Source organism: Synchiropus splendidus, chromosome 6 (assembly GCF_027744825.2).
Source record: "Synchiropus splendidus isolate RoL2022-P1 chromosome 6, RoL_Sspl_1.0, whole genome shotgun sequence".
Lineage (NCBI taxonomy): Eukaryota > Metazoa > Chordata > Actinopteri > Syngnathiformes > Callionymidae > Synchiropus > Synchiropus splendidus.
Window position 1 is genome coordinate 21130494 of NC_071339.1, and position 18509 is coordinate 21149002.

General features: G+C 41.6%; 1 protein-coding gene across 1 annotated transcript; it reads right to left on the minus strand.

Annotated features, from left to right (window-relative positions):
• Positions 1 to 5957: 5957 nt before the first annotated feature.
• apcdd1l (adenomatosis polyposis coli down-regulated 1-like) lies at positions 5958 to 17771 on the minus strand. Its single transcript, XM_053868532.1, has 4 exons — positions 17413 to 17771; positions 7978 to 8155; positions 7389 to 7908; positions 5958 to 7198 (listed from the first exon to the last, which is right to left on the minus strand). Exons 1-4 carry the CDS (start codon positions 17495 to 17497, stop codon positions 6425 to 6427), a joined length of 1557 nt encoding a protein of 518 aa, XP_053724507.1. The 5' UTR covers positions 17498 to 17771; the 3' UTR covers positions 5958 to 6424.
• Between the last annotated feature and the right edge of the window lie 738 nt (positions 17772 to 18509).

The window sequence follows — 18509 nt, forward strand, 5'->3', positions numbered from 1 at the left end:
GGGATAAAAGTGTTAGAATATATGGCTGTGGGGAAGTCAATTACCCTCAGGTTTCTTCTTCGGAGGCTGAGGTGGGGAACTAGATCCGGTGGATTAATCCTGTGTTATTGTATCAGTAACAGTCCGGCAGAGGGGCGGTGGTTTGTGTAAGAAACGCCAGGTGTGCTGCTCACACCAGGGACATCTGTGTGGACTGTCAAATGTTTAGATGACAATAACTTTTAAAACCACCAGGTAGGAATTTCTGAGTTACAAGCGAGAAGCTACACCTAAAATACCCCCTTGAAGAAACAGGAAGTTTTGGTAGCAATAATGTGCCTTTGTGTTTCCTCTGGTGTGTTTTCAAGTTGTGTTTTTGTACAAGCCTAGTGCAGGAATTGTGTTTCTTTGAGGTTGGCATCTTGTTCTCCAACAATTTCCAACCACTTTGCTGAGTCTGGACTGGAGGAAGCACATCCACTTCTCAAATATATTTCATACTTTCTGTTTCTCAAACGTATCTGATTAACAACCTCGAATGTTTTGTTTCTTCTCTGTTTATTCAAATTTCAACCTTTTAACTTTTAAATGAGTTTGAGCTCCATTGTCTCCCTGGGTTTCTAACCTTTAAGAGATGCACTACTCCACGCAAGCTGGAGCATTATCTGGTGCTTCAGTTGCCCTAAAATAGCCTCCACAAACATCAACGTAGAAGTCCACCATCAGGACCTCAAGTTACACACCGCCAGAACCAACAGAGGAGGCTTCTGTCAGCGCACCAAACACAACACTAAGCTGAAATATCTCCTGCTAAATGTTGCTTTTTTGCCGCCTGCTGTGTTGAACCTGCAGAATAAGAGTCGGGTGTTAACTCAGGGAGATTCAATAAATCTCAGATTAGTGGGAAGGAAAGTAAACGCTGCATTTTTAACCGGCTTCGTTCCATTTAAGGCGGCTGATATCTGCTGCTCTGGAAGGCATCAGCATGATTTCATACACGGTTTTGCAATGCTGTGAGCAGCTTTTCCTGGAAAGGGTGTGAAATCATGAGTCAGAAATGTTTTTACTCAAGATGCTTTTTTACCATTTTTTTACCAAACCATGCAAATGATGCGGTGATGTCATCTTCTGTGAAAAAAATATACTTGATCCAACTGAGCACAATTTCATAGCTCTTTTACTGTACTTGTGAAATATATATTGCAGAATGATGAACTCACATCAAATGTGCTGTCAACATCAAATATATTCACATGTATTCACTTGGCATATGTTATATAAAAAAGCAAAATACATTCATTCAATTTATTCTGTTTCAGTTTTGTCACTACTACACTACTATACTACACTATATATATATATATATATATATATATATATATATATATATATATATATATATATATATATACATATATAATCAATTAAAATATACAGTACATATCCAGTCAGGCTTGGTTAATGATACCAGATTGTTAAAAAAAATCATATTTACAGATCATATAAATAGTTATATGATGAGGATATATGTTTCACACACATATACACATGTAGTTTGGAGAAGAAAATACCATTTGATTACCAAAAAATACCATTTGATTAGAAATTAAAGCTACTGTAAATAGCATAAAGAAAACTAGCTTTTATTTGGAATACATATGCAAAAAAAATGGAAATACAGTATTGTTATTTTTAGCAATTGCAAGACAATAAATATATTAATCAGGACTTTTCAGTATAAACTCTATAGAAGTAATTTTATAACATATCAATAACAAATATGTACATATATATGATGACATATATATTCCTGTCCGGAATAAACAGCGGAAAATTAATGCATTACTAAATACTTCTTGAAATGTATTTGACAGATCACAGAATTTCATTAAAGGTTTTCTTTATTTGTGGCCTCAAAAACCAGGTTGCAATGTAAAGAAAAATCATATGATAGGTTTTTGTCACGAGACCAGCTCACTTGAACTAATGCAAAGTTTATGAAAAATGCTGATTTATAATGGGTTAAAGAAGTGCAAGTGGAGAGACAGTAATGGAAATATTGTTCTATTATTCTACAGCAGAAACTGTATTAAAACAGAAAAATCAACACTGAAACCAACATTTAAAATGATTTGTTTGTGTCACAGCAACTTTTTGTGGCCCTGAGTCCCCACTATTGGAGGGCCGATTCTAAGTCATTAACATAACGTTCCAAGGTTTTGGTGACTTGCTGACGTTTGAAATGTGCTTTGCACTTGGTTTTGAATACGTTCTGTCGTGTTTCAACTCATACTTGAATCGCTTTAAAGTTGGGCATTTTGCAGGAGCAGTAAAGCAGCTCTCCTGTGAGGCCTCTGAAAGAGAGCATAAGATCACTTCCTCTGCGGCTTGTGTCCTGATGGATGAGGTGCTCCAAGAAGAAAAGAACAAAAAAGAGAGCAGCTGGAATGTGTTGTTGAAAAAAGGGGCATCTGTTCAGTAGTTGGTTAAGTATATGAGCATTAGGTCATGACAGGACTTTTTTTTTTGGCGTGAGATCAAGCAGACTCGTGGTGGTTACTCAGCAGCTCCACAGCTTGGTGGGCCAAACACAATTTGTCTTCAGTCTTCAGTCTCATTTGTGTAACTACAGCTCAATTCAAACAGAAACAATGAGCAAATCTAAATGAGCTCAGGTCGACTTCACTGCCATCAAAGTGTGCTTGCAGCATACAGGAATGGGCAGAAGAATCAAGGTGGACGTGTGAAGATATATATCTCTGCCCTGTTTATTTTCCCGCCTCTGTTAAATATCATATTTTTGTGTTTAAACCGCCAAAATATTTGTGGCTTGGACACCTCAGTTTTGCGAAAGGAAACTGCTTTAACCTTGTTTTCTCTCTTTTGGACGTTTCTCTTCGACTGGTTTTAGTGGATCTGACCAGTTGGCGCTGAACTCTTCTGCCACATTGGTGATGGAGCCACTCTGAGCTTTTAACAGCATCCAACCGTTTTGTACCTCCCCGCTAATGTAGGATGACATCACGTTTTCAGTCACTTTCGGGATTGTATTTTCTCCTCTGAGGAATTTAATAAAAGTTCTTCTGTATGTTTGGAGAGCCTCTTGAATTTCATCTCACCAGACTGACAACGTAATAAATCATGAAACTATCGTGACCTGTTTTTCCTGGAGGAATGATCAACCACGGCGTCCGTCTTTTGACATACATTGGAACTCTGTGAAAAAGCAGCTTATTTACAGTCACACTTGAGCCATGTCTGTATTACATTGGCAGAGTCGGCAGGCTGCCAAACTGTTCAGAGAAGAGACAAAGGCAAGCATGTCTTTTCACCAATAGATGGGTCTATTTCTATTGATTTGAAATTATGCCAGCAGACATGGCTCCACGTTTCATTATATCAACCTAAATATCTCAGCAAAGGTGTCATTTTTAGTACAGTCTGGCACACTGAAATAGCCGTCTACACTGGGGCTAAAACTCACTCGCGATGACTTACAAAATCAACTGGTTATTCTACCTTGCTATCAGTCCATTCCACTCAGCAACAGTCCATTGTAATGTGTTGACTTGTTTCAATGCATAGAGACAGGGTTTTAAACCCGGTCTTCAAAGGGCCGCAGTAGGTGTGGCTTTTCTGTTCCAGCCAGTTGCCTTCTCACCAGTCAGGGATATGAAGATTGTCAGCTGTTTATTGTGAGTCTAGTGCAGCTTGTTCCACCCTTTGTGGATCAGTTTGAGACCCCTGCCACAGCGTGATGTCATCAACAAGCGACATATGTACCTGGTTGGATTCATGGTTTTATGGATACAAATGTTTCATGTGCCTTTGAGACATCAGTTTCAATGAAACTGCCATGTGTAACATCAAATGGCGCTGGCCCTGACACTGTCACTGCCTAGCTAGATTCTATTTATCACGCAAGCGATAAAACACTTACAATGCATGCAGCTCAATTTATACACGACTCAAGAAATTGTTGTAAAAGACAGCGAGAGAAAGCAATGTAAATCAAAAGGGAGGCAGGGCCACAAATACACAAGCAAGACAGTACAGGATGGTCCTTACTGGCAAAGTACAAAGGTCACCCCTACTTATTCATGTGGTGTATTAATAATCCAACCATCAAAATTATTGTCTGCTTCCGATTTATTTATCAACATAAAGCACTTTTGGCCATAATTGTGCACTATTGCAGATAACATTGGATCATGAGATAACTGGGGCTTGATGTAAAGCGTTTGTCTGAATGGCATAAAGAAGTAGGGATAACCTTAGTACTTTACTAGTCAGGATCAACCTTATCATACCACGTTGTGTGTGTACTTTGTGGAAGCACCGTGCCTCCTTCATTCTTCATTTTTCTGGTTTATAAAATTCCATTAAAATGTATGCAAAGCCAAGGAAAACCTTTAGCTTTGACAGCAGTTCAGGCATTTAACGAACCATTTCAAACTTTTAACATTAAATATTTTATTTTTATATTGTAATTTTACAAGGCAGGTAAAGTGTTGTTTTTTTATTGTGTATATACAGGAGTTGGACAAAATAATGGAAACACCTTAAAGCTTTTTTTTTTAGCTTTAAGGTGTTTCCATTATTTTGTCCAACCCCTGTATGTTAAATGCAGGTGCACTGAAGTCAGGGGGTACTGAAACGTCAGGCAAGCATGTGACCTGAGGCTGCTCTTCACATATCCTCCATCCTGACTGATATTATTAGGTCAAATCTGAGTTAACCACTAAGTTGACCACTAAGCATGCAAGTCACATTGCAATTGTATTGCAGAAAAATTAAGACAGAAGCTGCTCACGCTCAGGACCAGAGGAAAAAATGGAAGATGGAACTTGGACTGGACCCATTATCTTTCCACAGAGACTGCATGAGACGCCACAGCGACAGGTCACTGGAAGTATTGTCTTGGTGAGTGTTTTTGGAACAGGATCACTGGGATATTTGCTGATTTTGTCGGCATTCAGGATGGTGCTTTTGAAATATGGTTTAAAACATCGGCTGCCGCAGCATGAGGAGTTCTTGGCCAGAAGAATGTCTATGCAATGGAAAGGAAACTATAAGATTCTTTGATGCTGTTGATAGTTTGAGTATGAAGCCTTTGGTTTGCGTCTACTATAGCCTGCATGGCTGCTTTAGGAAAACAAACACTTCCCTCTCCAGACTCCTGGCAGCAGGTGGAGCTCATGTACTCAGATATAGGTTTACCGCCGAGAGAAAATAAACCTCAAAGTCCTTCAACACTTTTGGCACGTTTGCTTCTCTCACCAAATCAGGTCACAGTTTAAAGTCTCTCCCTGCTCGTCGAATGGATGTATTCAATGTTCCCCTGATTGCTAACAGCTTGGCTCTGGACTCCCTCCTACGTTGACAGACTTCGTACATCGTGGCGCCCAACCAAAACCACAAACAGAAAATGAAAAATCCCCCGAAGCTGACCTGTGAAGAGTCAAGTCCAGGGCTTTTTGCGACAAAACCCGATATTGGATAAATACTTTATGCCCATTTGACTCCCTCAGTTGACGGCAGTCTTGGTCCTCGCTGCTTCTCTGAGGCTTGATGTCCTCCATCGACGCCTTGGCGATGATCTCATGGGGCGAGCAGCTGCCACGGCCCGTCTCTCTCTGGAGCTAATGGGAACAGTATGGACTTTCTGTAAATGACCACCGCCGACTTTGCTTCCTCCTCGCTTTGTCACACCGCTACGAGAGCGGAGAGCCTGCTAACAAGCCTTGCATTCACTTTCAAGTTGCACAGGGTGTTTTTCTTTCATAATCTGTTGACAGAGAGGCAGGAATGGGCACCAGTGGCCGTCATCACTCTCTCAGTACGGAGAAAAACGAAGTTGAGGATGTGGGAACTTCATACTTTCATAAGCCATTTTGAGTCTTACATTATCCCAGATGATGAAGGAATGAGTGAAAAGAAAAGTATTCAAATCTATTTTAATGAACAGAGCATACACAGGTATGGCGATACAAGCTGAAGCTAATTAAAAATCACAATTAATATCCTTTAGAAATAAATAGCTTTTCCATCATGGGTGACTGAAGGGAGAAAAAAAGTCACAATCATAAACAGGAGGTGAATTTTGTACAAAGTGCATCAGTTGTGTGGCTGAAGGCTTTATTTGTTTGCTGGAATGTTGGATGACATACAAAGGTTTTAATGTAGAAAATCATTGATCATCAATATACAAAATGGCTTGAAAGAATATATTATTGAAAAACAGCATCAGTGTCAAATGTTGTTACTGGTGATGGTTTCAGGAGAGATTTCCTTTGAAGTGTTCCTGAAGGCAACATCGACTGTAGTTGACCCCTGCACGTCTCATAAAATGTCTGCACCATCGGCGGTCAGCGTGAATCAGGAGGGAGGCGCTGTTGTGAACAACTGTGTCCATGTTTCTTGTTGTGGCTTGATTTGTGAGTCTCTAGAGAAAACAAATCCAGCTGCACACAACCAGTCCAAACAGCGCTGATACCGCCTGTGCTAGCTTCTCTGCTCCACTGGTTGGTAGCTGGACTTGCTTGCTGTTAGAACCCAAGTCATGTGAGTATGATGCTTGTGAGTCTTCGTGGCTGCATCGCTCCAGCGGAGCCTGAAATGAAGTGGGTCTTCTCAGCGGTCGGTCTGGACTCGACCCATCACTCGGCCTCTCTCCGATAAAAAGCAGCGGGTGTTTCTCGTGGTCCAACTCCAACTTGAAAAGCTCGTACTCTTTATGAGGCAGCTTGATGCCCAGAACCGTACAGCCATCGGTCTGGGTCAGGTCCTGCTCCACTCCCACTGCCCATCCACCAGCTTGACCACACTTCCCAGGCCTGGTGCTGTTCAGCAGCTTCGCAGTCGCCTGCTCCTCAGGTGTCACGCTCACCTGCGTGACCTTGAAGACAAACTCCGTAGCGCCTGACACTTTAGCGGATGGGTGACCGGGAGCATAGTGTCCGGAGGCCCGTAGAGTGAAGGTAGGCTGGGAGCAAACGGGGTCGGAGAAGTGGCGGTAAATACCCTCCCATCCATGGCGTTCCGGCACAAAAGTGAATTCTCGAGTGAGGAATAGAATCGTAGGGCGAGTTTCACATCGCTGACTGACCCAGCGACCCGCCAATGAGAGATGAATTGCTCGAGTGTGGGGCAACACCGGGGGGCGCTGTTCTGAGGAGCGATACACCAAGGCACACACAGGGCAAGGATGGACGTGATGCTGCGAAACAGAAGAAATGGTCAGTGATGCATCAAATGCATTATTTCATTCAAGTGTCAACAGCATAAGAAACATGGCTGCACTTGTCCTCCATTCTGTACTGAATGGTTCATGTTTGTGGTTTGATTTTACACCACAGAACGTTTAAGGTTTGCTTCTGTGTAAAGGACCAAATGTATTCAGGTCTCACCAGGGCATTCTGCAGGGGCTGCTGGTAACCCGTGGGTCTGTACTGAGTCCTCAAAGTCCAGTCAGTGTGCAAGTCTCCCAAAAACAGCTCCTGCACTTTGCCTCCATGACCATGATGCTGCGTCTCCACTCGAACCAGATCCAGCTCCATCATGGAGAAGCCGAGCGCTGCCAAACACCCTCTGCCAGCTCGGGTGTTGTACAGCTCGTGGAGCTTTCCTGGCACAGCACGTCCCAGACTCAGCCCAACACAGGATGAAGGAAGTCTGGAGGTTAACCTTTGCTTGGCCACCGGCGTGTGGACCACAATGCCCACCTTGCTAAGGTGATGTTCCGCCTGAGTGGCTCCCAGAGTGATCCACGAGGCCTGTCTCAGCCGGAGCTTCCCCCTGATCATCAAAGAGTAAGAGGGGTCCTCACAGCCACTGTCGCTGTAGTAGTGCTGCAAGGCCAGGAAGTGACGAGAGGGCTGGAAGGTGTAGGACCGAGTGAGGAACTCTGGACCCGGACGGACTTCACACCTGTGCATAAATCATTATGTTTAATTTGTATGTAACGGAAATATGATGTCTCTGTGTAAAACTGTGCACCTTGTGGACACCCAAGTTCCATCCAGTCTAGGAGGAAGATCTGAGGTGATCCTCACGCCGTCCTGTGGGTGGCGCTGCAGGCAGGAGGGCTCCCATTTTAAATTCTTGCTGATGTTGGTCATGGATGAGAAGGAGGCTGTGGGCACTTCCCACAGTTTATTCCCAGCCACAAACACAGCTAAAGAGAAATAAAGTTGTTAGTCAATACTGGTGTCATCTGGAATAGACACTGAATACAATTATAATTTGCTTTACTGACAGGTTCACCAATTCCGAGTGACTTTCCGGATTGCGGCTTTGGTCACTGCCTGAGTATCACGTGGTGAGTGAGGACTATTGAACGCGTTCATAGCTATTAATCAATTTTTTTGGCTGCAAAGATGAAGGTTTTGGCTTGTCACGCGCATCAGACGACAGCTGCGTCTTATCGTCCAACTTGGCTCCAAGAAGTCAAGCGCTCGCGCGTCTTTAAGAACATCATCACCTCGCGCTCTTTGTTCGTTTCAATCAATGCAGCCAGCCGAGTCGACAACATCTGCTAATAATGTGGTTTAAGAAAGTTCTGATGATGGATGGCGGCGACCGAATTTTCCCAAACACTTCTGCGTGTAATGCTTATTGATTTGACGTGAGCACATCTGCAATCTCTCAGGCTGTCACTGGTCATAACTGCGCTTTCCGCTCAAATCCTATTGCGTGGATATAAGGGTCTGTGCGTCTCTGATTTGGTCTTATTAAAGACATGGACTGCAACATGACAAAGAGGGTTCTGGCAACGAATTTCTGGATTCAAGGAAAGTTGGCTTTGCTCCTGTTTCCATAGGTGAGATGAGTTCAGGCAGATGGTTTCACGCACGTTTGACTTCTTTATGCGAGTCAAGTTTTGCTTCAATCTCTTTCAAGTGAGCAGAAAACAAAACAACAATCTCCCGCCCAGGCTCAGTTGAACATTAGGTTTGTGTCTGTAATGTATTGGATTGAAAATTCACTCAGCCCAGCTACATGAACCTACAGGCAAGTGACGTCCATGACAGTTGCTGCTTCACCCACCTTGGTAAGGCATTGTTAACCATTATTAATCTCTAACTATACAGGGGGACGTGTAAGACTCACCCATTCTCACTCCTAAAATGTCATGTACCAACTGTTCCCAAGCAGTTGTTTGCGTCTTCTTCCCGTGTATCCAAATCCCACCTGCTCTTTTTGGATATTTGACTCCTTTGAATGTGTCAACATGCAACATGGGGTAGCATGTTGGCAACTTAGTGGAAGGGCTCATGGCATCAAAGATGGTGATCCAGTAAAGTCTCTGAAGAGAGACATCGAGCCCAGCCTCACCAAAGCTTTGCCTCTTGCAACCCCCTTCACGCAAGTCTTTCCACAGACAATTCTGTGTTCAGATCATTGCCCATGTCCCCGGAGTGACTACTAGCTGTCTGGTCTCAGCACCTCTGATCCCTGGCAACCGACCTCGTCTTTTGTCTTCCCCCCAATCTTATGATTAAATGTAGCCTCTATTAAAGATAACCCAAGAATGAACGCTACATTCAGATGAGCTATGACCTCATCTTGAAGTGAGTACCTTCGGAACGGCAATTATCTATTTCACAATTATAGCAGAGTGTGTCATATTCACTTTTGCAATCTATATTTATGTGAAACTGGACCATAACTACATGCCTGGCTTCACAGATTCGAGCTAACCGGGTGATGTGTGCTTATTAAAATTATTAGCGTCACAGGCAGGATATTTTTGTGCCTCATATACTGACCACAACCGCAGACGTGTGTGTAGTTATTTCCCTTCGAGCTAATAAAACGATACACAGAGCTTGCAATATTTCAGCTGAACACACACTTCTGAGAGCAAGATGTTGGCAGATGCTGCTTTCACACAGACACACACACGTTTGAAGGTTATTCATGTTAATGATCTTTGCTGGAGATTCGGATCACGTTTGTCGGTTTCTTGTTTGCTTTCGCTTCCCTGAAAAAGGATGCGTGAAATGACTGATTTGATTTCAATTGCTCAGATGTACACGCTGATTTTGGCTGCTGAATGGACGGACGGACGAGTCGCAGTTTGGGTTTGGTCCTGCGTGAGTTGCCAAAAGCCTTTCTCTGGAGTGACTCTGGAGGTCACTTGTCATTCACGCTCTTGGATCTGGGTCCAGTTAGGCATATGGTTGCACTTACCGAAAGAGAACTCATAAAACGTCGGCTTAGTAAAACAAAATTGCTCATTGTGGGCTTTTTTTTTTCGCGTGTTGCTTTCGAGCACAGCCACAAGTGATGTTGTAATTCCGATGATAACATCCAATCTCCTCATCAATTAGAGGAAATGAAGGATTGTAGTGTGTCGGCATTCGTTCGCTTGCTTTCTATCGAACGTTTTATTTTCAATTCCACCGTGGTTTTCTGCTTCCTCCACTTGATTCTGCGGCTTTGAAAACGTCCTGATCGAATGAAATCTTCGGCAAAAGTGATGCAAAATACAGTAATCGTTCATGACATCACTTCCACAGTGACTGATGAGTGAAATGTTGGAGCTCTTCATGGACCTGAGGTCAAGAACTGTGCTTTTAACCTTGCCTTCTGAAGGAACATCATTTTCTGGCGCTGCCCAGGTTCTCGGGGCGAGTGGCAGGTATCACACTGGACAGGTCAAACAAACACAGCCCACAAATGGATGGTTTTGGACTGTGGGAGGAAACCAGAGTGCCTGGAGGATATACATAACCACAGGGAGAACATCCAGACTCCACACCAATTGGACCTAGTTTGCGTTGCCACAAGTGTGATTTATAAAGGTTTGTGTTTTGTCCATTGAGCTGTCATTACGTCTCCAATCCCAACGTAGTTAAATAGAATCTTGGATTTGTCTTTTTCTTCAACCGCTTCTCTGTTCTTTTGGGTGAGTATCGTGACTTTGATTGTGATCCTGTGTGAGTCACAGGTTTTTTTGCAAGCGGGTGACAAGAAGGTCAGTTATATTCTCGTAACTCATAAAAAAAGGTTGCTTTTACTGACACCCAGGATGAATATCTTGACATCGTAATGCACCTGTGGCCTTAACAGTGGTGATATTTAGAGCAGCTCTGTTGTTTACAAAATTATTCCGAGATGATGAATAGCTTTCTCTCGTAGGAAGCCAGGAGTTTAGTGAGACAAACCACTGTGTTTTTGCCAGATATTCCAGTTTATTTTTGTTGTGGAAATCCAATTTTAAATGCCAAAGCCCTAAATTATGTATTCCACGCATAATTCTTCTTCTTCTTCTTCTCAGTCCCGTGTTTTGAACTGTTGCCATGCAGTATCCACATTCCTCCACAGAGGGTCAGTGCAACAGTCTGTCACCACCTCATGACTGATGACTGTCTGACACACACATGCAGGCACACACGCGTGTCCTCAGACACACTGCACACATTGATCTTCACTACAGAAGGGATTCTATTTATGAAGGACCTCCAGGCTGCTCGCCGCTTGTTTGTTTGTGTTCCTGATTACATTTTGGAAACTTCGCACACATCTTATCCGCCGTGCCAAAGTCAGCTACATCTTCACTCCCGGTTGTCCAGCGAAAACATCCCCCATGAGGCAGCCACTTGTGATTTAGGGGTTTTGTGGAATCGAATGCTCTGTGGGGGCCAGTCGACTTAGAAGTGGTGGTGTGATCACTTTTATTTGGATTTATAGGCGGCTCTCTGTTCCTTGATGGGGCCAGGATGAAGAAAACCTAACCACTACCCACAACTGACCCAACGGAGAAGCAATAGCTTCTCAAGGAACTGTGGCCTCCTCAGGGCTGTGTCGCTAGTGACATCCCTCACAAGAAGATCCGTGCTGTCAAGCTACTTTTGAACAGCCAGTCTATCCTCAAATGCAACTATCCACCGTCTCAAACACCAACACCGAAGTCATGAACAAAACAGCTCCATTTGTTTGCTATGTGACACACATTTTTAGCTTCCAGTAGAAGCTCAACTTTTCAGAATGCAAGTTTTAATACGCAGTTTTGTAACCTTTTTATTGGTCTAACTTCCTTTTAGACTTTCTGTCGAACCGTTTGATCCCTCAGATTTACTAGATTTTTCAAAAGGCTGCATTAACTAGCGCAATTTAATTTCCTGAGGGGCCATATACTGTAATATACAGCGACCAACATTAGAGGTTGTAAAGCCAAAAGCCAGAAGGACAGAACAAAAATAATCTTTTGGACTTTGATGTTATAAAAGTGGGGAAAAAATAGTGCGATAAATCCATGACATTGATGCTTCATATATAATATGTTAGCATGTCATTTTATATGCATTTTATGTCTACTTCCAAGATAGAGCGTTTCAGACATGTAATTGTTTTAAGTTTTTTTGTTTTGATTTCTACATTGTAGGTCAAATAGAATTAACAACTGTAACTGCTGCAGCTTTTGGAAGAGCTTCTGCTGCTGCACTGCATTATGGGACTTCCATGGATGGCGGGAGACAGGAAACTCACGGGCTATTAATGATAGACATAATGAAATGAAGTTGCAGTCCCTGAATTTGAGTAGCTTGGTATTGGTGTAGAGCAGGGGTTCTCAACCTTTTTCATCTCGGGGCCCACCGTTTCCAGAACAAATGGGCTCGGGGCCCATTCAAGTAATAAAACTGATTCACCACTCTTGATTTCATTCGTGATCTATAACCATATTTAATCTATTTACAGGTAAACCTTGTGAAATGTCATGAAACCATGTGATCATTGCAAAGATATTTGTCATGGAAAAGTCCAACCAGCAGCAGAACCAGGTGCAGGTCATATTCATCAAATTTACTAAAGAAAAAAAGAAAAAAAATACACTTGATGCAAACTGCTGAGAAAACTGGAAAAACTGAATGCATTCTGAATAAAAGAAATATGTCAAGATATCATAAAATAAAAATGATATGTTATATTCCCCAAAGAAGATATGAGTGAAGTGTAAATTAAAGTATTGTATATCGTATAAAATGTTCTAATTCATTTTCAAAGAAGCTTCTGCAGGTACTTTCATGAACAGTTTTTACTTTCATTTTTTCTTTTTCTCCATAGTGCCACCATATGTGCTGTCCTCACGGCCCAAAGGTGCAAAAGAAGAAAACTTTTAGCGGCCCTCTATGATGGGCCCCGGCCCTATGGTTAAGAATCATTGGTGTAGACGATGGATAATGGAGGGGTTTATTTTATCAAGCTCATACATCACGTGAGAATTTTTCATTACATTCTACTAAACATCCACCAGATGACCAATTTTACATTTCTAAATGTCTGGGTTTCACCAGAGCATGTCACCGATCTTGGCACAGAGAACTCCATTTCATCGCATTAATGGTGATGAGAATGTTTTATTCCTCCATTGGAGCCTGTCATCACTTCCAAATGCTGAACTCATGTGGAGCCACGTAGCTTGACAATCCTTCGGCATGAATATTTCTCATGACTTCCAAAGCCACCAGCAGTTAAGGACACACTACAATAAGCCACATCGCTCAATGAGCAAACTAAAACTGAAGCAGTGATGGAGAGAATTTTCATTTCAGTCCACTGTCTCCTTCTCTGCAAGTCACGCAAGGGTCAAGTTGATTTATGGTTTTTGAAAAGTACTTGAGTTGTGTTGTGATTTTTGATTTCCTCTTGTCCCCGGCCCTCCAGACACCCCCCTGTGACCGGGAGTCATGTTTTAGGGCCGGTGGTGGACGACTACTGTTGTCTTTTCATCTCAGTGTAAGCTGCTTAATCCAGCGGCCGCGTTTATTTGGACAAGGGATCTGGAGGAGTTTGCCCAGTGGACCCTGCTGCCAGATCTACTGCGGTTCAGCTAACTCTGGCTCCCGTTCACAAATATGAATAAAACAGCTGTCACACAATTTCCACCCTGTTTTTATTTCTCACCATCTTAATAGCAGAGATGACCATTTGGACCATCCGGAATCACAGCAGGCCCACATTTCAGCAGTTGTGAAAATTTCATGAAAAGTCATAACATGAAAAAGAACTATGGCGCTGTGTTCAGTTCTTCAGCAGGACACAAGGGGACAAAGATAAATATCTGGATTTGTCATACTCGCGTTTGCTGCCATAAAAAAGGTAGAAGAAGGTCTCATCTAAAATACACTACCAGTACATTCTTAAGACATCATGATGCATTTGTAAAACTTGATAGAGGAAGTTTTGAATGATCACAATCATGTATCACAGAGTGAATAGTGTTATATAGGTGTCTTTTTCGCCAGACTAGTTAAGTTAAATCCACAATTTATTTCACTTTATAAACCGTGCCATCAGTTACCATACATGGTTATTATGATGTCTGTTGAATGTACTGATAATGAATTAAAGATGACAGTAAAGTATTAACAAATATACATCATCTCACCATGAGGTAAAATGCCATCATATTTATCACATATTCAAAATGACTTATATCGCCATTCAAACGTTATCACAGTGTCTGTATGTTTTTACTCATTTAACTATTAGCTTTTTCATAATTTTATGTATTCAATGTTTTCCTGCTTTCCATATCTAATTTTGCTTTCCAATACGTTTTCAAAATAATTACTGATTTATTATTAATACTTATTACCAATTACTCACTCGTATCATAGAAAATCAAACAAATCCGAATTAATAAAATAAACAACTCAACTTTTATTTAGAAAATTGGCGAACGCTTCAAAAGTTCATCATTTGAAGAAGAGCAAAATGTTGTATGTGAACTCACGATTATTGCACTGGATTTCGTTGGATTAGCAGTTGGTATTTGAAAGCAGGAGGCAAGTAAATACTTTGTTTTTAGTCACATGAACTATTAGTTAACGTTAGCTAGTTTGATGTATTTGCTGCTACATGCTAGAATGCTATTTTCACACTACCCATTAAACTTCTGCATTGAGACTTTTTAAGGCTGAACAAACGTAAAGTTTAATGATAGGCTTTGAAGACAAGCTGGTCAGATGTTTATTTATTTCATCATATTTAAGGAGACGCTAAAAGTTCTGATGTCAGTATATTGATAAATGAATGGATTCATCTTTCAGACTAACCAAAACACACAACAGTCGACACATATATCTGCTATTTTCTCTCTCTTCAATACAAATATAGTCTCTTGTTTAGGTGCTAGGTCCTTATGTAGATAATCGAAAATGAAATATCTAGAATATAAATATATAATGGCAGGACTTTCACACAATTGCAATATATTTTAGCTGCAAATGGCCCAATTCAAATGTATACACAACCCAACTGAACATACAATCACGAGCAGCTGTAAGACTTCACAATAAGTGTTGTAATCTGTGAATATGTGAACATAAATATGCGATCTCGACCTATTATTTTAGAAGGAATGATTTCCCATTATCATGATCTGGAAGCATTTAATAGCAAGTAATGATCATAATTTAATTCTGCAACTAATCTAGAACATCTTTTACTGTATCTGTGACTTAAAGTCAATTTGAAGTCATTTTTCTTCTTCTCATCCATCATGGGTTGCCCTCACAAGTCAGACTCCTCCAGCTCCACTTTCAGGATCACCCTCCTTCTTCACCCCTCCGTCCTCACCAGTCCCTCCTTCACTGCATCCATGGAGCTCTTTGGTTCCCACTTCGGTCTAGCATCTCCATTTCCAACATGCTCCCTGTCTCGCCTCTCCATGTATCCAACCCATCCAAGCCTGGCCTTCCTAACTTCAGATCTGGACTGGTCACTCCCAATGAAAACCAGAGCATCTGAAACTCCCTAGTTCCAGTGTCATAACCAACATCCTGTTACATGTCTCCCTCTGGTGTTCATTGACCTAACATCATCATCCTCACCTCTGTGCCCTTCATAAACAGAATCGCCTGGATAAGTTCCTAGTGAAAACCTCATTATCAGCTTTATTTGGGACGTGATTCTATGTGAGCATCCAGCCACTGACTCCTGTTTGACTTGAGCCCTGCAACTCACTGAGAGCGGGTGGGGGGTGGTGGCGGAGGATTCTCCCGTCTCCACATCACTCTAAACTTTCCTGAAAGCTGACAACACTGAGCTTCCGCACCCGAGGCGGCAGTGCAGCCCAAGGTGAGGTCAGAAATGTCTGTCTCCTGTTATTCCAGCCATTAACATAATAGCAACATTAGTTCCAGGGCCATGCTTCTCCGCTCGCACAGAGCCATTGTTCTGTTAAGCCAGACTCCTCTGCTGTTCACCGACGCAACTCGGGCCTCAGAAGGCAGGAACACAGACTGTCTATTCATAAGTTCTGTTTTCTCTCTTCAAAGTGGTTTGGAAACGCTGACAAATGACATAATCGCTTCCTGGTGGTCAGTGAGCCTGTCATAACTTTGTTTTATCACCCCGTCCTGCCATTGCCTATTAGCTCAATCTCTGAGTGCTTGACTTATTCCTCACAGGAGAAAACATTTATCTCATTGTTTCCTGACCGAGGGAGATTAGATTTTAACCGTTATCAAAACACAAGTGGAATATGTTTCATCCACGACTTCGTTTTTTTCGGCGTCTTTGATCCAGAATCACTTTCAGGGTCGTCGCTTGTGCTGAAATTTAAATTGCTCCCGGGAGTCTTCAAGAAAAGTTGGTGAGAGGATTCTCCAAGATATTAGATATCGCCTCACAGCTCTGTTAGCGCCAGAGATCTGGTTCTTTTACTTGATACTACATGACTGAAGTTCAGGATCAACAGTTTGTTGCACCTTTTTCTTGGATTTTAGCTACAATTATAGTGCCTTGTTTCGTCTAGCAAGCGAAAACATGAAGACATTTACTTCACGTATATACGTGTTAAGAATTTGTAATGTTTATAAGTAGACAATAGATGGTCATTAGTTGTAAGGTCAAGCATTTTTTTAATCACTTTCGCCTTTTTAACTTGTCTGATGCCCGTTTAGCGACCAAACTCTTGCATTCATTTTTTGTTTTTCACTATCATACAGACATAATGTACTATTGATGAATTGATCCAAAATGCTGCTGACTTGCGTAAAACAAGAGTTGTGTATTTCCATTAAAAAATTGAATTATTGACATCAAAACTTAAAGTTACTTTAAACGTCAATATAACAATTGCAAAAGTGCAGATAACTAATATGAGTTTTTTGGCTCCTAATAACTTAATTTTAAGTTCAACTTCTGTTACAATAGAAATACAATTCTATGTAGGTCATTTTTTTTTGCAAAGAAATGAAAAGTTTCAAACTTGTGATGAATCCCAGTTAGTTTGTATTTTGTGTTTAATATTTAAATTCCATTTTGAACAGCAGCAAAAGTCGCTTGACATCAAAGGGTTGCGCTTTTAAACGTGTTATACATTATCACATTAAACACGTTAGGAAATGTGCCACATTCAGAAAGTACAAAGCGATGATCAAAAGCCTGGTAAAGAAGCGCTTGTCTTTGAGTGCTCACCTTGCCAGAGCCAGAGCAGCCAGACTCCCCTCAACAGGTGACCGAAACATCTGCTGGACATGTTTTCCTGCCTCTTCTGCCACATTCACCCACACTTGAGAAACTTTCTTAGAAGTCCAGCAAAGTCAGCGAGAGAGAATCATCACATGTGAGCGGTAATCCTCCAAAAGATGAAAGTCTGCAGGTTGACTTCTCTTTATCTCTTCTTCTCAGCTTCCATGCTCGGGATAAATTGGAAAAACAAGGCCGCGCTTCTGATGCAACTTTTCCACACTTTTCTGTTTTTCTCAGCAAGAGAGAGTTAAAACGTGAGAATCCCTGTCACAGCCGCCTCGCTGCTGCTCGACTGGGGACTTCCACTTGATGCATGTGCAGCAACTGTGTGAGTGTTATGAGTGTGTGTGCCCCACCGTCTGCCTCTCAGGCTTTCTGGAAGTGGGTGTGTGTTCGAGTGGGAGAAGGAGAGAGAGGGAGGAGGAGATTTAAGATCCAAACTCACAGGAGTGAAAACACCATGGAGCTTTTAGAGGAAGGTGCAAAAGGTCAAAATCAGTAGGTGTCCCTGAAAATGTTTGCATTATTCTGGTGTGAGATTACATTTTATTCCAGGAGTGGACGTAACAACTGGTGACAGCCTTTCGACTCACAAGACGCTTTTCAAGGGAGGTTTGTTTTTTATGTCATAATGTCAAAAGAATAATATGAGTATCACTTTAACACACAACATCTTTCTTTCATGAAAATATACCTGCTTTAATGATAGACTTATAGCATATATTCACACTTGGTATGGTCCTCACTCAATACTTTAAGGTCTAAAAATGTATTTATAATGTATATATAATAGATTACAATTTTATTCTCAATTAATTGCATGTTGCTTAAATCTTCTCTTAAGTTACATTTAGCACAGACACAAAACGTTCAGCTTTTGGTGCGATTAATAGAGAATAGATTGTAATCTATTGGCAGCCCTAGTTAATAATTAAATGGAAACAATATAACACTGTAGAATCCAAATGAGTCTGCTTTGTGTCATATCTACTTGACTTTCAACACATTTTTTCTTGAAATCTGAATCTAAAACCAAATTAAAC